Source organism: Erpetoichthys calabaricus, chromosome 7, assembly GCF_900747795.2.
Source record: "Erpetoichthys calabaricus chromosome 7, fErpCal1.3, whole genome shotgun sequence".
Taxonomy (NCBI): domain Eukaryota; kingdom Metazoa; phylum Chordata; class Cladistia; order Polypteriformes; family Polypteridae; genus Erpetoichthys; species Erpetoichthys calabaricus.
In genome coordinates, this window is record NC_041400.2 from 69,694,272 (window position 1) to 69,712,110 (window position 17,839).

Below are 17,839 nucleotides of genomic sequence, written 5' to 3' on the forward strand. Positions count from 1 at the left end.
GTCAACCTAATGACAATATACCTATAGCATCGACACTTCACGTTAGAAAAACTGAACATTAACTTGTATGTACTGTACCTAACAACTGTTAACTGCAAATTAAAATAGCAGAGTTTCAGGCATGTGCTGGGGAAGATAAGGAAATCATCTATTTGCTGTACAGTACAGTACAGGTGTTTTGTCATGTCGGGGTCCCAGGGTGACTCCATTCACCCCTTTATACTCTTTATTATGTAGACCTTAACAAAATGTCTCAAATCCCATACTCTTACCCCAGTGTCAGGTACTGTGGTTCATCACTTCCCTTTTCCCTTTTTACATCTATAACACCAGGCAATTAGACAGAATACAGAAAAGGCAGGAGAAAATTTCACGTATATACAGTACTAGGGAGTTTAGCCTCCTGTTCTATGCGCAAGCCACTTTGCAGTTCTGCCACTTGCGTATGGGGATTCGGATGTGCAATTTAAACAGATTGTTATTTTCATGTGAATTGTTACATATGCATAATAGAACTAACTATTTTACATTACAGTGAGTAATTAAGCATATTAAAAAATAGTTGTGTGACAACGCAACGTATGACTGCCCGTGAGAGAATTTCGTTTCTTTCTCTCTAATAAATAAACCGAATGTCTCTGTGATTTGTTAATTGTCTTTGCAAAATCTATTCTAACGGGAAACGGTTAATGCTTTAATACAAATGACATATCAAGATCTCCTTTGGTGTCTAATGTTATCCGCTGGAGATGTACTACATTACCTTTCTTGGATACATCCTTCTTTCAACAGTAATTCGGGTGGTGGAAGACCGGACGGTGTTAACAGTTGCAGATATTCTATGGCAGGGGTCCTCAATCACAGTCCTGGAGGGCCGCAGTGGCTGCAGGTTTTTGTTCCAACCCAGTTGCTTAATTAGAAAGCAACTCTTGCCAATAATTTAACTTCATGGCTTGTTAGTGCTTTAACTCTGCTATGTAGGCTCATTCTCATATTTCTAAGTTTATCATCCAAATGATTTGAAGGCTAAAATGGAGGAGTAATTCTCAGTCCTTCACTTTTTTCTCTTCACTTTCCTTCCAAGTATTTAATTAAACCCAATAGTGCACGATAAATGCACACAGGTGTCAATGGTAACAAGCTAAATGGAGAACTTCTGGTCTCCTTTGTCATTTGCATGTTATTGCTAATTAGGAGCAATTAAAAACTGACAATACAGCTGTTTAAGACTAAAACAAGCAATAAGGGTTCAAAATCGTAACGAGCGAGACAACTAAAGTGAAGCAGAAGTGTTACTCGAGCAATAAGAGCTTCTTATTAAGCAATTGGGTTGGAGCAAAAACCTGCAGCCACTGCGGCCCTCCAGGGGCCTCATGTATAAACGGTGCGTACGCACAGAAATGTTGCGTACGAACCTTTCCACGCTCAAATCGCGATGTATAAAACCTAAACTTGGCGTAAAGCCACGCACATTTCCACGGTAACTCATTCCTTGGCGTACGCAATTTATCCGCCCGGTTTTGCAGACTGGCGGCACCCAGCGTCAAAGCAGTGCTACTGTTCCTGTGTGGTTACCCTTTCTTAGATCCACATCCACGGCGGCGGCTTTATCAAATACACTGAAATTAACCACATATCGTTCATAAATTTAATGCATCTGATTGTAATTAACCTGTAACAATATAATGGTCCACAGAATGGTCAAACTACTGTTCCTGTGTGCTCATCCTTTCTTTCTTAGCTCCACATTCCTGACGCGGCTTTATAAATACACTGAAATTAACTGCATATTGTTTATTAGTGTAATGCATCTGATTGTAATTAACCTGCTGCAAAATAATGGGCCAGGGAATAGCCATAGTATTCCAAATACCAGAACTGCTTTAGCGTTGTTACGCTCACTGCATCTTGTTCTTCTTTTTGCTGTTCCCGTTAAGGGTTGCCACTGCGGATCATCTTTTTCCATATTACTCTCACTGCACCACTTGGAGTATTTATATCACTGTATCTGAGTGTGAATCACAGCAGCAGATGATCGGAAAGAGAATTATCGGTATACAGTTTCAAGTACACACTACCTCAACCACGGCAAAAAGCGTCAAACCCTTTCCTGTACGGACCTTGCGTTTCAGAAACAGTTTCATCCCAAGAACTATAAACGCACTCAATCACCTCACTGTAAACTTGCACTAGTTATAATATTGCACAACCTGCGCTACTTTATAAAGCGCGTATGATGACAATATCATTTTTAAGATGAAATGCAGCAAAATATGTTGCTTATAGTATACAGATAAAACTTTAACTTCATTTAAATAATCTGCATTGTTAATAATTAAACATGTGAGGACACGGTGCCGCAGCGCTAGTTAGTTCACGGATAGCTCCTGCCTTGCGCTGTATTATTGCTGGTGCTGACGCGACACTGGAAAGATAGACGGATAGAGTAATTAAACACGTACTACGAAGATATTTCAATGTTTCTTAAAAGTTTTGAAGAATCGGCGTTCTAAGCTTACAGATGACTTCACGTCTATTACAGAGCTGATTGTGAGGCGATTGGGTATTTGGAGAAAGAAAAGTAAGAACAGGAATTGGAGGTTAGTACGTTTGAAAGAGACAGTACTTCTGTAATAAATTATTTCATCGAAGGTCACACATGGTGCAGCAAGCCTCTTGCGTGAGATATGAACAATCACTGCGCCACCGTGTTCCCATGTTTAATAACATGCTTTCATTCCTATCATCATGAAAATGATATCACGTATACATCTCAGTATTTTAATTATTCAGAGAGCTGTAATATCTCGAATGTAATGCATTCTGTGTCCTGTCGGAGAAAGAGAAAGAACGGAAGCACGTAGTGATTCACACACATAGAGCACATAGAAAATCAAACACAGAAAAAAGCATTTAACATGCTACTTGAGAAACTAGTAAAATAAACGATTTTAAGATGAAGTTTATGATGTTCTACTTTAATGGCAAAATAAACTACGTGATTAAAGTGGAAATTTCGAGATTAAAGTTGACATTTCGTGCTTTTTCCCCACTGTGTGCCTATGTTTTTTGTCTGTACCCTAATACGCTTTCATATGACACTCAGACGGTGGGCTACGACTCGCCTTTTCACGGCGACTTTGATATGTGATTTCTTTTTTATTTCAGGCACTGTGCGACTTTGTGAATTTGATCTTTCGAGTTTTTCCGACACTCTGTCACTCGATCAACTTCCTTTTGTTGATTATACCACTGTTTAAACCAACAAATAGTATGTTTTTCCTTTGCCTCCACTTGGTATTCGCTGAAATTCTTATATTTTCTCCCGTGCTTTTCCCATTGTCTTTTCACAGAAGGCTATTTATATTGATTTGCATATTCAAAGAGGCGTAATTCTGGGAGGAGTTGGGGCGGGACAGAAGGCGTGTGCACGTGCGTTACTTTTCACGCAAATCGGGATTTATGTAGTGGAAGAACGTGAAAGTATGCGTGTGCACAGATTCCTACATCTGGATTTTTCTGTGCGTACGCACAATCCCGCTTTTGTGCTTACGCCATGTTATAGTGTGAGTTCTACGCACGGCATTATACATGAGGCCCCAGGACCGTGATTGAGGACCCCTGTTCTATGGGATATTATAAGTTGATGTTTTCATCTTTCACACGATCACCACAAACTGTTTTAGCATAGTCTACTGATACACATTTAACCAATTTGCCGTGTAACCGATCGTCAATTTTCGCGTTAATTCGTTTGACTTCATTGTTTCTCGGTGCTAGGATTGCCTGTGTGCTCATTTCTTCTGTTGATATCCCTTTGGGATGAAATTCATCAATAAGATTTGGACATAATACGTCTTCTTTAATTGGGAACTTAAAGTGAGGAAAACATAAACATTTACAAGAGCAAAGAGAGCAGGATATGTGTCTGTCAAAAGCATTCACACGAATGAGATGTGAGTGGACCGTGTGCGTGGCTGAATATGGTTGAGAGGAGGGTGTGACTTGAAAAAGTGTCAAGTCAAAAGTCTTGTCTCGCGGGACTTGAAAAAAACCTCTCAAAAAGACTCGTCTTGTTGCAAGATTTTTTTTATATAATAGAGAGATATATATTTTTTTAGATATTAAATTTTATTACAACTATCCATCCATCCATTTTCCAACCCGCTAAATCTGAACACAGGGTCACGGGGGTCTGCTGGAGCCAATCCCAGCCAACACAGGGCACAAGGCAGGAACCAATCCTGGGCAGGGTGCCAACCCACCGCAGGACACACACAAACACACCCACACACCAAGCACACACTAGGGCCAATTTAGAATCGCCAATCCACCTAACCAGCATGTCTTTGGACTGTGGGAGGAAACCAGAGCGCCCGGAGGAAACCCACGCAGACATGGGGAGAACATGCAAACTCCATGCAGGGAGGACCCGGGAAGCGAACCCAGGTCCCCAGGTCTCCCAACTGCGAGGCAGCAGTGCTACCCACTGCACCACCGTGCCGCCCTTTATTACAACTAGTCCCATTTAAAAGCAAATAAAATGTGGCATCGCAAAACCATAAAACTGGATAGCAGTAGATGTGTAGTTGCATGTTGCGCATTAACTTGTAGTTACAAGACTCCAAGATAGCTAGCCAGTTTTAAAGAATAAGTTTACTTGTCCCTTTTTTGGGGAATGGTACATGGAATGCCTTAACATTCCAAAACCTTTGGGGGATTTACAATGGCTTGTGCAAAGAGAGCTGTTTCTTTCTTTAGTTCACCAATTCTTAAATGACAATTTATAAACAAGTATCAAAATATTAAATATTAATCTACATTAAAGCAGGGCCATCTCTCATCGTTAGAAGGCTGGCATGTTTTTGGATTTTTCATGTGTGTTTAAAATAAATAAATAAAAAGCCCTTGCTGCTGATAGGTAAACTAAGGGCAATACAGAAGAATGTCCTCCTAAGTGTCCCAGATTATTGACCATTTGGCAGACAGACCACACAAAAGTATTCAGTTCCCTTGGAAGTCATAACTATCTGCATGACGAAAGATCTGTTCACATATTTATCCATTAACAATTGTTAATGTGAACTCTTATGCCATAAGAATACATTTCTGAAGTCAAAAGAAGCCATTTACCATAGGTATTTAACTGAAGAAAAAAAAACTCAAACATTAATGTTTACATAAGTATTTAAGAACTACATATTAATAATTTGTCGAGAACCCTTTTTGCTACAATAGCAGCCCTAATTCTTTTGGGGCAAATATGTGTAAGTTTTGCACATTGTTCAGGAGTGATTCGTCCCCATTCCCCATCCATCCCAGCTGGATTTTTGGTAGCCTCTCTCACCAGTCAATGTCTTGTTCTGAAGTCTAGTTTTGAGGGATGACCTGCTCTAGTAAGAGTCTGGGTGCGGTGATGAACCTTCCACTTTTCAGTATTTCAGTATACTCTTCAGCATTTTTTGTAGCCATTTCCTGTCTTGTGCATTTCAATGACTATTTTTCACATCTGCAGAATGTTCCTGTCTTCATTTTTGCAGTGATTTTCAAAAAAAAAAAACTATGGCCCTTAGGCCATTTTATATCCAAAGAGATATAAAGAACTCACAAGTAGTACCTATTTATATTTAATTATGGTCATTTGTGTTATTTATGATTAATTTGTCATTTGCATAAATCTGGAGTTTCCAAAGCACAGAAATTTAAATAATTATGCAAACACTAACTTTTGAGTTTTCCTTCTTCAGTTAAGTGTCTACAAAAATGGTTTATTTAGACTTTGGAAATGTATTATTACAGCATAAGAGTTCACATTAAAAATAATGAATGGATAAATATATGTACAAATCTTTTGTTATGCACAAAATGATGATGACTTTCAAAGGGATTGAGTATTTTTGCACGTAACTGTAGTTTGTAAGTCTATAGAACTGCGTCAAAATAATAATTAACAGCACTGATGCAACCTGAGGAACTGTCCTAGCTCCTTCCTCTTCACACTATACACATTAGACTTTAGATAAACATGTCATGCGCATAACTCCTATTACAACTTAACAGTTGTAGGGTAAACTGGACAGGAGAAGTAATATACTGTATATATTATATATATATATATATATATATATATATATATATATATTACAGTGCATCCAGAAAGTATTCACAGCGCATCACTTTTTCCACATTTTGTTATGTTACAGCCTTATTCCAAAATGGATTAAATTCAATTATTTTTTCCTCAGAATTCTACACACAACACTCCATAATAACAATGTGAAAAAAGTTTACTTGAGGTTTTTGCAAATTTATTAAAAATAAAAAAACTGAGAAATCACATGTACATAAGTATTCACAGCCTTTGCTCAATACTTTGTCGATGCACCTTTGGCAGCAACTACAGCCTCAAGTCTTGTTGAATATGATGCCACAAGCTTGGCACACCTATCCTTGGCCAGTTTCGCCCATTCCTCTTTGCAGCACCTCTCAAGCTCCATCAGGTTGTATGGGAAGCGTCGGTGCACAGCCATTTTAAGATCTCTCCAGAGATGTTCAATCGGATTCAAGTCTGGGCTCTGGCTGGGCCACTCAAGGACATTCACAGAGTTGTCCTGAAGCCACTCCTTTGGTATCTTGGCTGTGTGCTTAGGGTCGTTGTCCTGCTGAAAGATGAACCGTCACCCCAGTCTGAGGTCAAGAGCGCTCTGGAGCAGGTTTTCATCCAGGATGTCTCTGTACATTGCTGCAGTCATCTTTCCCTTTATCCTGACTAGTCTTCCAGTTCCTGCCGCTGAAAAACATCCCCACAGCATGATGCTGCCACCACCATGCTTCACTGTAGGGATGGTATTGGCCTGGTGATGAGCGGTGCCTGGTTTCCTCCAAACGTGACGCCTGGCATTCACACCAAAGAGCTCAATGTTTGTCTCATCAGACCAGAGAATTTTCTTTCTCATGGTCTGAGAGTCCTTCAGGTGCTTATTGGCAAACTCCAGGCGGGCTGCCATGTGCCTTTTACTAAGGAGTGGCTTCCGTCTGGCCACTCTACCATACAGGCTGATTGGTGAATTGCTGCAGAGATGGTTGTCCTTCTGGAAGGTTCTCCTCTCTCCACAGAGGACCTCTGGAGCTCTGACAGAGCGACCATCGGGTTCTTGATCACCTCCCTGACTAAGGCCCTTCTCCCCCGATCGCACAGTTTAGATGGCCGGCCAGCTCTAGGAAGAGTCCTGGTGGTTTCGAACTTCTTCCACTTATGGATGATGGAGGCCACTGTGCTCATTGGGACCTTCAAAGCAGCAGAAATTTTTCTGTAACCTTCCCCAGATTTGTGCCTCGAGACAATCCTGTCTCGGAGGTCTACAGACAATTCCTTTGACTTCATGCTTGGTTTGTGCTCTGACATGAACTGTCAATTGTGGGACCTTATATAGACAGGTGTGTGCCTTTCCAAGTCATGTCCAATCAACTGAATTTACCACAGGTGGTAAATTTTTTCACATTGTCATTATGGGGTGTAGTGTGTAGAATTCTGAGGAAAAAAATGAATTTAATCCATTTTGGAATAAGGCTGTAACATAACAAAATGTGGAAAAAGTGATGCGCTGTGAATACTTTCCGGATGTACTGTATGTGTGTGTGTGTCTGTGTAAATGGCAGGTAGAAACCATTAACAATACAATGAGTCGACATGTATTTACTGAGGAGGCATTTGGTATAACATTTCAACATTTGCTTGATCAGCCTGTGGTTACAGTGTGCTTCTTGTGTAGTATGTCGGTGTAACATCATGTAAACAGTAGATGTGACAGTCTTAATCAGAAAAGTTGTTGGCACTAGCCTGTAATATCTGCAGGGAGGAGCTGGGAATGCTTCACTGGATTACACCCTGGTCCAGTGGTTCTTAATTTTTTAACTAAGGTCCACAGGTCTAGTTATTACTGTATCAGTGTAAGCAAAGAAGGGGAATGGCATTAAACTGAATTGTTATCTTCACATTACTATTACTAAAACTCATTTTGCGCACAGCTCATTTCATCACTTAATTTTAGTTTTATAATGCATCACCTTTTCACTGCCATCAGCCCTTCTCTTTTGGATGTTCCCCACCTTCAATGTCTTCTGTTTGTATTTCATGGTTGTAAAATGTAAAGAAAGAACACACAATTAGAAGTGCCTGTAAGGCATCAAAAATGTTGTAATAAACTTGTTTAGACAGTCAAATTATGAGATGACTGAGTGCCTTTATATGCAGTGCAGAGTTAAACATGTTAAACATAAATGTACGGAGGAACGGCCAATGCAAGTAATGTGTGACCGTACGTCAATAACATTGTACAGGCTGCACATTGCTTTGGGGAGTTCTGTCACTATTACCTGCCATTACATGTTACACCATGGCTGTACTGTTCTTTTCCCTAAAATGTTAAATGTTTCATCTCAAGTTAAGCAGGTGCTGGCTTCTGTAAAGTGTAAAGAAAAAAACAGTTTATCTAAAGAGGCTGGATGTGACGTGGGGATGCAACAGAGCATACCTACCTTTGACTTCACACGAAAACTGCTCTCCAGAAGCCTATACACAATGATGATTTATTTAGAGAAATGGACACAAAATGGGGAAATATTTAGGGGAACATACTGGGAGGCTAGTAAGGCCTTAATATTTGGCTTGAGGTATTTGCCTCAAGTCTTTCATGCCTATGGCCAGACTAATTGTCCTTGGCTATTTACCAGAGGAATGCTACAAGGAGATTACGCTAAACCCTCCTGCCATTAATGTGAGACACAGCTTCATGGATACTGGTTACTCACCATTCAAACATGGACTCTGATTCCTGGAAATCCACACCTTCTCCATTTAAAGTGTAAAATGCTTAAAACCTAACAAGTGCCACCATAACAGAGATAAAATTAACAACCCACTAATGAGCTCCTTGAAGTACAGAAGAGACTGAAATGTTGGAGGTGGTGTGTGAGGGGTAATCATCAATGCAGTAAAGCTAAACAGATGAAGAATTATTTTGGTACATTTTAACTGTACATTAAATTAGAAGGATTTCCCTTTGGACTGGTCTAAAATTATTTACTGAATAACTGAGGAATTAATTAAAACAGGGTGTTCATGTGTATTTGGTTTCTAATTTAACTTACATGTACTGCATTTGTACTCATGTTATGCTATCAATTTTTTTGCAATGCACTCAGTACAGAAAAAAACACATGAAAACACATTTATGACTTTATTATCAGACACAAAAGAATTCATGAACCATAATAAATTACAGAGACATTCTACAGATTCCATGATTTTCCAGAACAATGCAGAAGTACATACATTTCTTCCAAGGTGTACGTCTTCATTGAAGCATAGAGACACAGAGTTATTACACTATTAAAATAAAAATCCCTGAGATTTTTTATGATTGAGACTGAGAGGACCCCGTTGTCTTCTTTACAATAGTCCTGTGAGCCTCGGAAATATCATAAAATATTTTATCCTTGTCAAAGTGTCTTCTGTATTGTAGTAAGTCATCCAGACTGTAAAGATCATCTTTTCCTGTCCATACTGTTAAGGTGTACCTGAAGGGAGAAAAACATACTGTAGCACTGTACCCATGTAACGCATAAGTAAACAACTATACAATAATAACAATTCCTTGCAGATTATTTCCCAAGTCAGAAGGATCTGAAAGCTGCCTCGATACCAACCATGCTGGCTACATTCATTATTATTATTATGAACAGTCAAACACTGTTCACAAGTTATAAAACTAAACCTGTGTGATTTAATATTGTGCTATTAACCAATCAGCCACAACATTAAAAGCACCTGCCTTACACTGTGTAGGTATGGGCTGCCAAAACAGCTCTGACCCGTCGAGGCATGGACTACACAAGATCTCTAAAGGTGTCCTGTGGTGTCTGGCACCAAGACATTAACAGCATATCCTTTAAGTTCTGTAAGTTGTGAGGTGGGGTCTCCATGGACCAGACTTGTCTTTCCAGCACATTCCATAGATGCTTGATTGGATTAAGATCTGGGGAATTTGGAGGCCAAGTCAAAACCCTGAACTCTTTGATGTGGTCCTCAAGCCATTCCTGAACAATATTTTCAGGGAGGCATGGCACATTAACGTGCTGAAAGTGGTCACTGCTATCAGGGAATACTGTTGGCATGAAGGGGAGTATGTGGACTGCAACAATCTTTAGGTAGGAGGTATGTGTCAAAGTAACATCCAAATGAATTCCAGGACCCAAGGTTTCCCAGCATTACATTGCCCAGCACATCACACTACCTCTGCCGGCTTGCCTGCTTTCCATAGTGCATCCATCTGACATCTTTTCCACAGGCAAATGACACACATGCACCCTACTTTCCACATGATCAGAACAGGACACCACCTTCCACTGCTCCATGGTCCTGTTCTGATATTCATACACTCTTTGTGGGTGCTCTTGACTGTGGAGAGGGGTCAGCAAGGGCACTCTGCCTGGTCACGCAGCTGCACAGCCCCACACACAGTAAGCTTCAATACCACGTGTGTTCGGACACCTTTCTCTCATGGCCAGCATTAAGTTTTTCAGCAATTTGTGCTACAGTAGCTGGAGTGTAGGATCAGATCAAATGGGCCAGCCTACACACCCCACTCACACCCATGACCCAGTTTACCGGTTTTCCTTCCTTGGACCAATTTTTGTAGATACTCACCACAGTATACCGGGAATTCCCCACAAGACCTGCCATTTTGTAGATGCTCTGCCTCAGTCACCTAGCCATCACAATTTGTCAGAGTTGCTCAGGTCCTTACACTTGCCCATTTTTCCTGCTTCCAATACATCACCTTTAAGAACTGACTACTCACTTGCTGCTTAATACTGTATATCTCACACCATGATAGGTGCCATTATAATGAGATAATAAATGTTATCTATCTCACCTGTAACTGGTTTCAATGTTGTGGCTGATCGATGTATACTTAATATGTGTTGAATAGGTGTGGGGGGAAAAAAATGAAAGATGGTGGAAACTTATTTTTTTCCATCTACAGTTGGCCCATTATGAGGATGTAGTTCTATAATTCTAAAGATATTTTTTATTTCTAAAGTTTTCCCAATCCATAAAGTGCATAAAGTGAATAAACAAGTATATATAGAAACAGAACCATACAAAAAGCCCAGTAAGTAATACTGACTGAAAGTTAAAATCAATAGCATAAAATATCAAATAAAAATATGAATTAAACACAAAATTATAGTTTGGAAAAAAAAAGAAAAAAACGAAGCACAAATAAAATAACAGGCTCGACTAAACTTGGTTTAGGTTTTTTAGTCAGTTCTAATCAGTTATATCATCATTAAATTTAAAAAGGACTAAAGGTTGCACAGCCATTAAATTGCAATCATAAACAAACATGCAAGAGAGGTGCATTATGTTTTGAAAAGAAAACATGAAGAGTCTTTTGGCACAACTGATTTTACTTCTGCAAGGATTTCCAATTAAGTCAACAATCTAAAATGACCCTGGCATAAAAAAAATTCCTGCAGGCTGGAGGGTCTTTTCACTTAATCATGCAGATGTGTATGGTACTTCAGTCAACATTGCTTTTACTACTTTCTGAAAACCGCATTGATATATTAAAAGCTAAAATGAGAATAAATATCTCAGGAATGCCAAGCTGGTCTCCTGACCTGATGGAAAAAGAAACAACCTTATTTTTTAAAGATCATAGTCTTCTGAATCACTTTTTTTGCCTTTGCATCACCGATTAAAGAAAAATGGCTCTTTGTATTTAAAAGCAACCATATGCATTATCCCCGCTTTCCTTTTGTGGGGAACCTGAGACACATCTGCTCTTCTTCTTCTTACTGTACAACAGATTTTTATTGCCAGCTACCATGCGTGATAGCTGTCTTTGATCCTAAATGCTTTCACTTCTATGTATCTTCACCACGAGTCAGGCAACTGGCTGGAACTCTACTATTTATTTTTTCTTAATGCTTTTTAACTTACCTGGTGTCTCTTTCTTTTTTATTTTCTTTTTGTTCCAATATTATACCATGTTCTTTTACTCTAGACATTACATTGTGTTATGAATGCATTGAGCACTTAATGGATTTAAACACAGGAGCATTTACTCAGCATTTACTCCTCTGTGTACAATAAAATCAGTTCTTTGTGAGTCCTGATCAAGACTGTTCTTGCAGTTGGAAAAATAACTTCTTTAGCTCACAGTGCTCAATGTTCATTGGCCTCATTACATGTACAGTCGACCCTTGATATACAACCGGCCTGACATGCGAACAACTTGCTTTACGACCAAAATTTTGGTTTTGAATTACGACCCGAATGCGGTCACGTGTATCTGCTTGTGCGATTGTAAACAAACAGCCGAGAGCATTTGTAAGCGTCAGTCGGAGCCCAGATGCACGTGTTTGTGGACGTAATTTCGGTCAGTGCAGCGATTTATATAATTTATTTCGATAATTGCTAAGGAAGGAAGCAAAGGTAACAAAGGTAAAGAAAGTGATCACAATCGAAACGAAGAAGGAAATTGTGTGGAAATATGAGAGTGGCGTTCGTGTGACTGATCTCGCTTATATGTACAGCATGTCGAAATCCACCATCTCGACAATTTTACAAAGAACAGATTTGTATAAGGAAACTCCTTCCAAACAATAACCACCTTCCATTTCGTTCTCCTCCTCCTTCCTTCCTGCAAGCCAAAGATGCCAACTTAAATGGTGAGTACAGTATGAAATTGTTCTACCCAAAAAAGACATAAATCATTTGCAACTAGTGCAGAACGCAGCTGCTAGAATCCTAACTAGGAAAAAAAAATCTGAGCACATCTCTCCAGTTTTGATGTCACTACACTGGTTACCTGTGTCATTCAGGATTGACTTTAAAATTTTGCTTATGGTTTATAAAGCCTTAAATAATCTCGCCCCATCTTATATATCGGAATGTCTGACACTTTAGATTCCAAATCGCAACCTCAGATCCTCAACTGAGTGTCTCCTTAGAATTCCAAGAGAAAAACTTAAAAGAAGTGGTGAGGCGGCCTTCTGCTGTTATGCACCTAATATCTGGAATAGCCTGCCAGTAGGAATTCGCCAGGCTAATACAGTGGAGCACTTTAAAAAACTGCTGAAAACACATTACTTTAACATGGCCTTCTCATAACTTCACTGTAATTTAATCCTGATACTCTGTATATCCAATTCATTATAATAATTATTCATGGTGGCTCTAAAATCTGTACTAACCCCTACTCTCTCTTCTGTTTCCTTTTCCGATGTCCTTTTGGTGGTGGCTTGTGCCACCACCATCTACTCTAAGTACCATGATGTTCCAAAAATGATGGACTATTTCATTTATGTTAGGTAGAATGCCCAGAGGGGACTGGGCGGTCTCATGGTCTGGAAGCCCTACAGATTTTATTTTTTTCTCCAGCTTTCTGGAGTTTTTTTTTTTGTTTTTTCTGTCCACCCTGGCCATCGGACCTTACTCCTTTTCTATGTTAACTAATGTTGCATTATTTTAATTTCTTATTTTGTCTTTTATTTTTCTTTTCTTCATTATGTAAAGCACTTTGAGCTACTTTTAGTATGAAAATGTGCTATATAAATAAATGTTGTTGTTGTTGTTCTTTCTGATAGGCTAGGCACTTTTTATAACTTTTTGGTTAGTACATTAGAAAAAGTATTGGTGTTTTTGGTAAATTATGCACATTCTACAACCCTTTTCTATTAAAAAAAGTTAAATAAGTGTTGCTGTGGGCGGTTCAGAACACATTAAGGGCATTTTTATTATTTCTTATGGGAAAAATAGTCTTGACTTACAACCAACTTGAGTTACAACCAGCCCTCGCAAACGAATTGAGTTCGTAAGTCAAGGGTCCACTGTATATGAAATCTGTGCTAAAATGGGAACGCCTTAGACATATTTTGGAAGAAGTGTAATTACTGACTGGTCTAAGTCTCTGCTGTCATTTAAATAAGAAGGTGCTTTGTTGTGTATTGATACAGATTGCATTTCACAACACTGGTCCTCCTTAGGTGGTTCATTGCTTTGTTCATTTTGATGTATGCTTTGGGTCATTGTCATGCTGAAAGGTGAAGTTCCTCTTCATCTTCAGCTTCCTAGCAGATACTTGAAGGGTTTGTGTTAAAACGGACTGATACTTGGAGCTATTCATGATTCCATACACCTTGACTGAAGCCCCAGTTCCAGCTGAAGAAAAGCAGCCCCAAAGCATGATGCTGCCTCCACCATGCTTCACTGTGGATATAGTGTTCTTTTGATGATGGGCTGTGTTATTTTTGCACCAAACATACCTTTTGGAATTATTGCCAAATAGCTCAACATTGGTCTCCTCAGACTATAATATACTGTATTTTTCCACATGGTTGTGGTATACTGGGTATACTTTTTTTTTTTACACAAAGGTTAGCCGGGTGTGGATGTTTTTCTTTGTGAGAAAAGGCTTTCGGCTTGCTACCCTACCCCACAACCCAGACAAAATGAAGAATACAAGTGATTGTTGTCACAAGTAGGGAACAACTAGTTCTTGCCAGGAAATCCTGCGGCTCCTGTAATGTTGCTGAAGGCCTCATGATGACATTAGTGATTAGTTTTCTCATTGTCTTCTCATCAATCTTGAAGGAACTTCCTGATCTTGGTAGAGTCACTGTTGAGCCATATTTCTCCACTTGTTGATGTATGTACACCATGCTCCATGGCATGTTTAATACTTTGGATATTTTTATGTGCCCCCGTCCTGATTGGTATCTTTCAATGATGAGATCCTATTCATGTTTTAAAAGCTCTTTGCCAACCATGGCTTTTGGAGTACAGTAATCCCTCGCTATATCGTGCTTCGCCTTTCGCGGCTTCACTCTATTGCAGATTTTATATGTAAGCATATTTAAATATATATCGCGGATTTTTTGCTGGTTCGCAGATTTCTGCGGACAATGGGTCTTTTAATTTCTGGTACATGCTTCCTCAGTTGGTTTTCCCAGTTGATTTCATACAAGGGACGCTATTGGCAGATGGCTGAGAAGCTACCCAACTTACTTTTCTCTCTCTCTCGCGCTGACATTCTCTGATCCTGACGTAGGGGGATTGAGCAGGGGGGCTGTTCGCACACCTAACGATACGGACGCTCGTCTAAAAATGCTGAAAGATTATCTTCATGTTGCTCCCTTCTGTGCAGCTGCTTCGTGAAGCGACATGCTGCACGGTGCTTCGCATACTTAAAAGCTCGAAGGGCACGTATTGATTTTTGATTGTTTGTTTTTATCTGTCTCTCTCTCTCTCTCTCTCTTTCTCTGCTCCTGACTGGGAGGGGGTGTGAGCTGCCGCCTTCAACAGCTTTGTGCCGCGGTGCTTCGCATACTTAAAAGCCAAACAGCCCTATTGATTTGTTTGCTTTTCTCTCTCTTTCTGACATTCTGTGCTCCTGATGCGCACTCCTTTGAAGAGGAAGATACGTTTGCATTCTTTTAATTGTGAGACGGAACTGTCATCTCTGTCTTGTCATGGAGCACAGTTTAAACTTTTGAAAAAGTGACAAATGTTTGTTTGCAGTGTTTGAATAAAGTTCCTGTCTCTCTACAACCTCCTGTGTTTCTGTGCAAATCTGTGACCCAAGCATGACAATATAAAAATAACCATATAAACATATGGTTTTTACTTCGCGGATTTTCACCTTTCGCGGGGGGTTCTGGAACTCAACCCCCACGATGGAGGAGGGATTACTGTATGTTGCAACCAACAGGATTTCAGAATAATCCTACAAGAGCAGCCAGACTTTATCTGAGCCTAATCAGAGCCACCTTAATTGATGTCAGGCATATACAAAACTACTATCTGGGATGAGACTTATTGAGATTGGTTGATTTTGAATCCAGCCACATCTTTGATTATTATAGGTTGTGCAACCAGCTTTTTGTATGATTTTTTTTCTTTTTTTCACTAAACAGTTTCTGATTTATTTTCACCTTCATAGTATACATTGCAACTTTGCAATAAAGGTGGAATAAGTTCTGGTAGTATTTACCTTGGTTTCATTTATTTATTACACAAAATCTGTGATTTTGGCAGGGGTATGTAGACTTTTTATATCACTGTAGCTTTAAGTCTTCATATTGTTGAAAATACTACTACCTGTATATATTTTCTAAGGAACCTATACTGGCAAAATGTATTAACTACTAACTACTAAGCATGCATTTAACTATGCTCTGTGATATACTTGAACAAACTACAATCAACCTGCACAAACAGATGAAAAAAAGAGAAAAGCACTTTCATGGATAATGCAAGTAGTATATTTGTAAAAAATATACTTCTTGTAAAATAATGCAGTCACATTGGGGGAAAAACAAACAAACAAAACTACACAACAGTTCTTCAAATCAATATATTAGATTTGAAAAATAACATTTTGTCTAAGTGTCAAGGTTCTATATGAATATCTGAGTAAAAGAAAACACCAAATCAGTTTATCAAGTATGCAGTTTGTAGTTATTTGCTCCCTCTCTAATAAATTCATACCTGAATGTTGTTTGTTAACAATCAGCTCTGAAGAAAGTCAGTTCTGTTCAACAGAAAGCTGGCTAACTTTGAATGTTACTATAAAAGTTATGGTCTTCTACACATGGAGTCTAGAGGTACAACAAGCTATAATCAAGTGAACTTCCTTAAAGTCTCTGCAAGAAAAGGTTTTTGTTGTCTATAGGATTGAAAAGTATTAGAACATATATTCTAAGCCCCCTGTGGATTCACAGAAAAGGGCAGAAAAATCAAACAGCAAAACTGTTTGTTGTTAAAACTCATGGATCTTGTATATTAGCCTTGAAAAAAAGGCTGAACTGGCAGCCAAATGGTAGAGATTGCAAGATTTTGCTTCCCCCAGCCACCTCTATGGGAGACAAACATGAGCATCTAAATACATTTACTCCTGCAAGCTTAATAAACTAATAAACACTATGAACTTTAATGGTACCATCACTGACACAGTGGTAATGCACACTAATACTCTTAAATAATAATACGAAAAGAAAACAGCACTGCTTAAGCCTTGCAAGCCTTTAAGTGTCCTTAATTTGTAGCGGGGCTGCATAGTGTTGTCAAATGTTAGTACTGAGTGCGTCTCATTTCCATTGTCCCGTTTGCTGTCTGTGTGTATCAGTAAATGGGAAGAAGACCACAGCCTCAAACCTGGAAAACACCTGTTCACAATTAATCAATTACAGCCGTCACAAGACTATTTAAGCAATCAGGAGGGAATAGCCGAAAGGAAAAAGAGGAGAGAAAGGAAGGAGAGAGGAGACCATTTTTCCACGACCACAAGCCATCTGTACCTGCTGTATTCCACATTGAGCATTTTCATCCAGTTTGTTTTTCAATCCGCTGGATTTATTTCAATACCCTCATCACGAGAGACCCCGGGGTCGGACTTCATCATCCACCACGCACCGAGGATTCACAGTGAGGCTGCTCCATTTTGTTCCAGGAAAATCAAACGACTCATTTATTGCTAGTTCAGTCAACCGTATTCAGGACAGTTTTTATAACTGGACTCAAGTTCACGATCATTCCGTATATCATCATTTTTTGTTATTCGTGTTGTGTGTTATATGTTACAGGGGCAAGGGAGGGTTTTGTTGTATTTATATATGGTGGTGTGGCGTTGTTGATGTGGTGGAGGGATATTTATATTTATGTTTCTTTCTATTTTTGCATTTGTCTTGTTGTTTCATTTAATACATTTAATCAGTATAATTTTACATACCCGCTTTTGTGTGTTTATATTTACACCGTCGATTGTGG

At 39.2% G+C, this 17,839-nt stretch overlaps 1 protein-coding gene across 3 annotated transcripts in view; it reads right to left on the minus strand.

Annotated features, from left to right (window-relative positions):
* Positions 1 to 9,035: 9,035 nt before the first annotated feature.
* fam151b (family with sequence similarity 151 member B) overlaps positions 9,036 to 17,839 on the minus strand; it is a 61,482-nt gene continuing 52,678 nt past the window's right edge. For 2 of the 3 annotated variants that reach the window (XM_051929631.1, XM_051929634.1), the window contains exon 6: positions 9,036 to 9,579. In XM_051929631.1, the coding sequence (XP_051785591.1) occupies positions 9,417 to 9,579 (163 nt within the window). In that variant the 3' untranslated portion in view covers positions 9,036 to 9,416. The remainder of the gene's footprint in view (positions 9,580 to 17,839) is intronic. The other variant, XM_028804690.2, reaches the window with a different exon arrangement.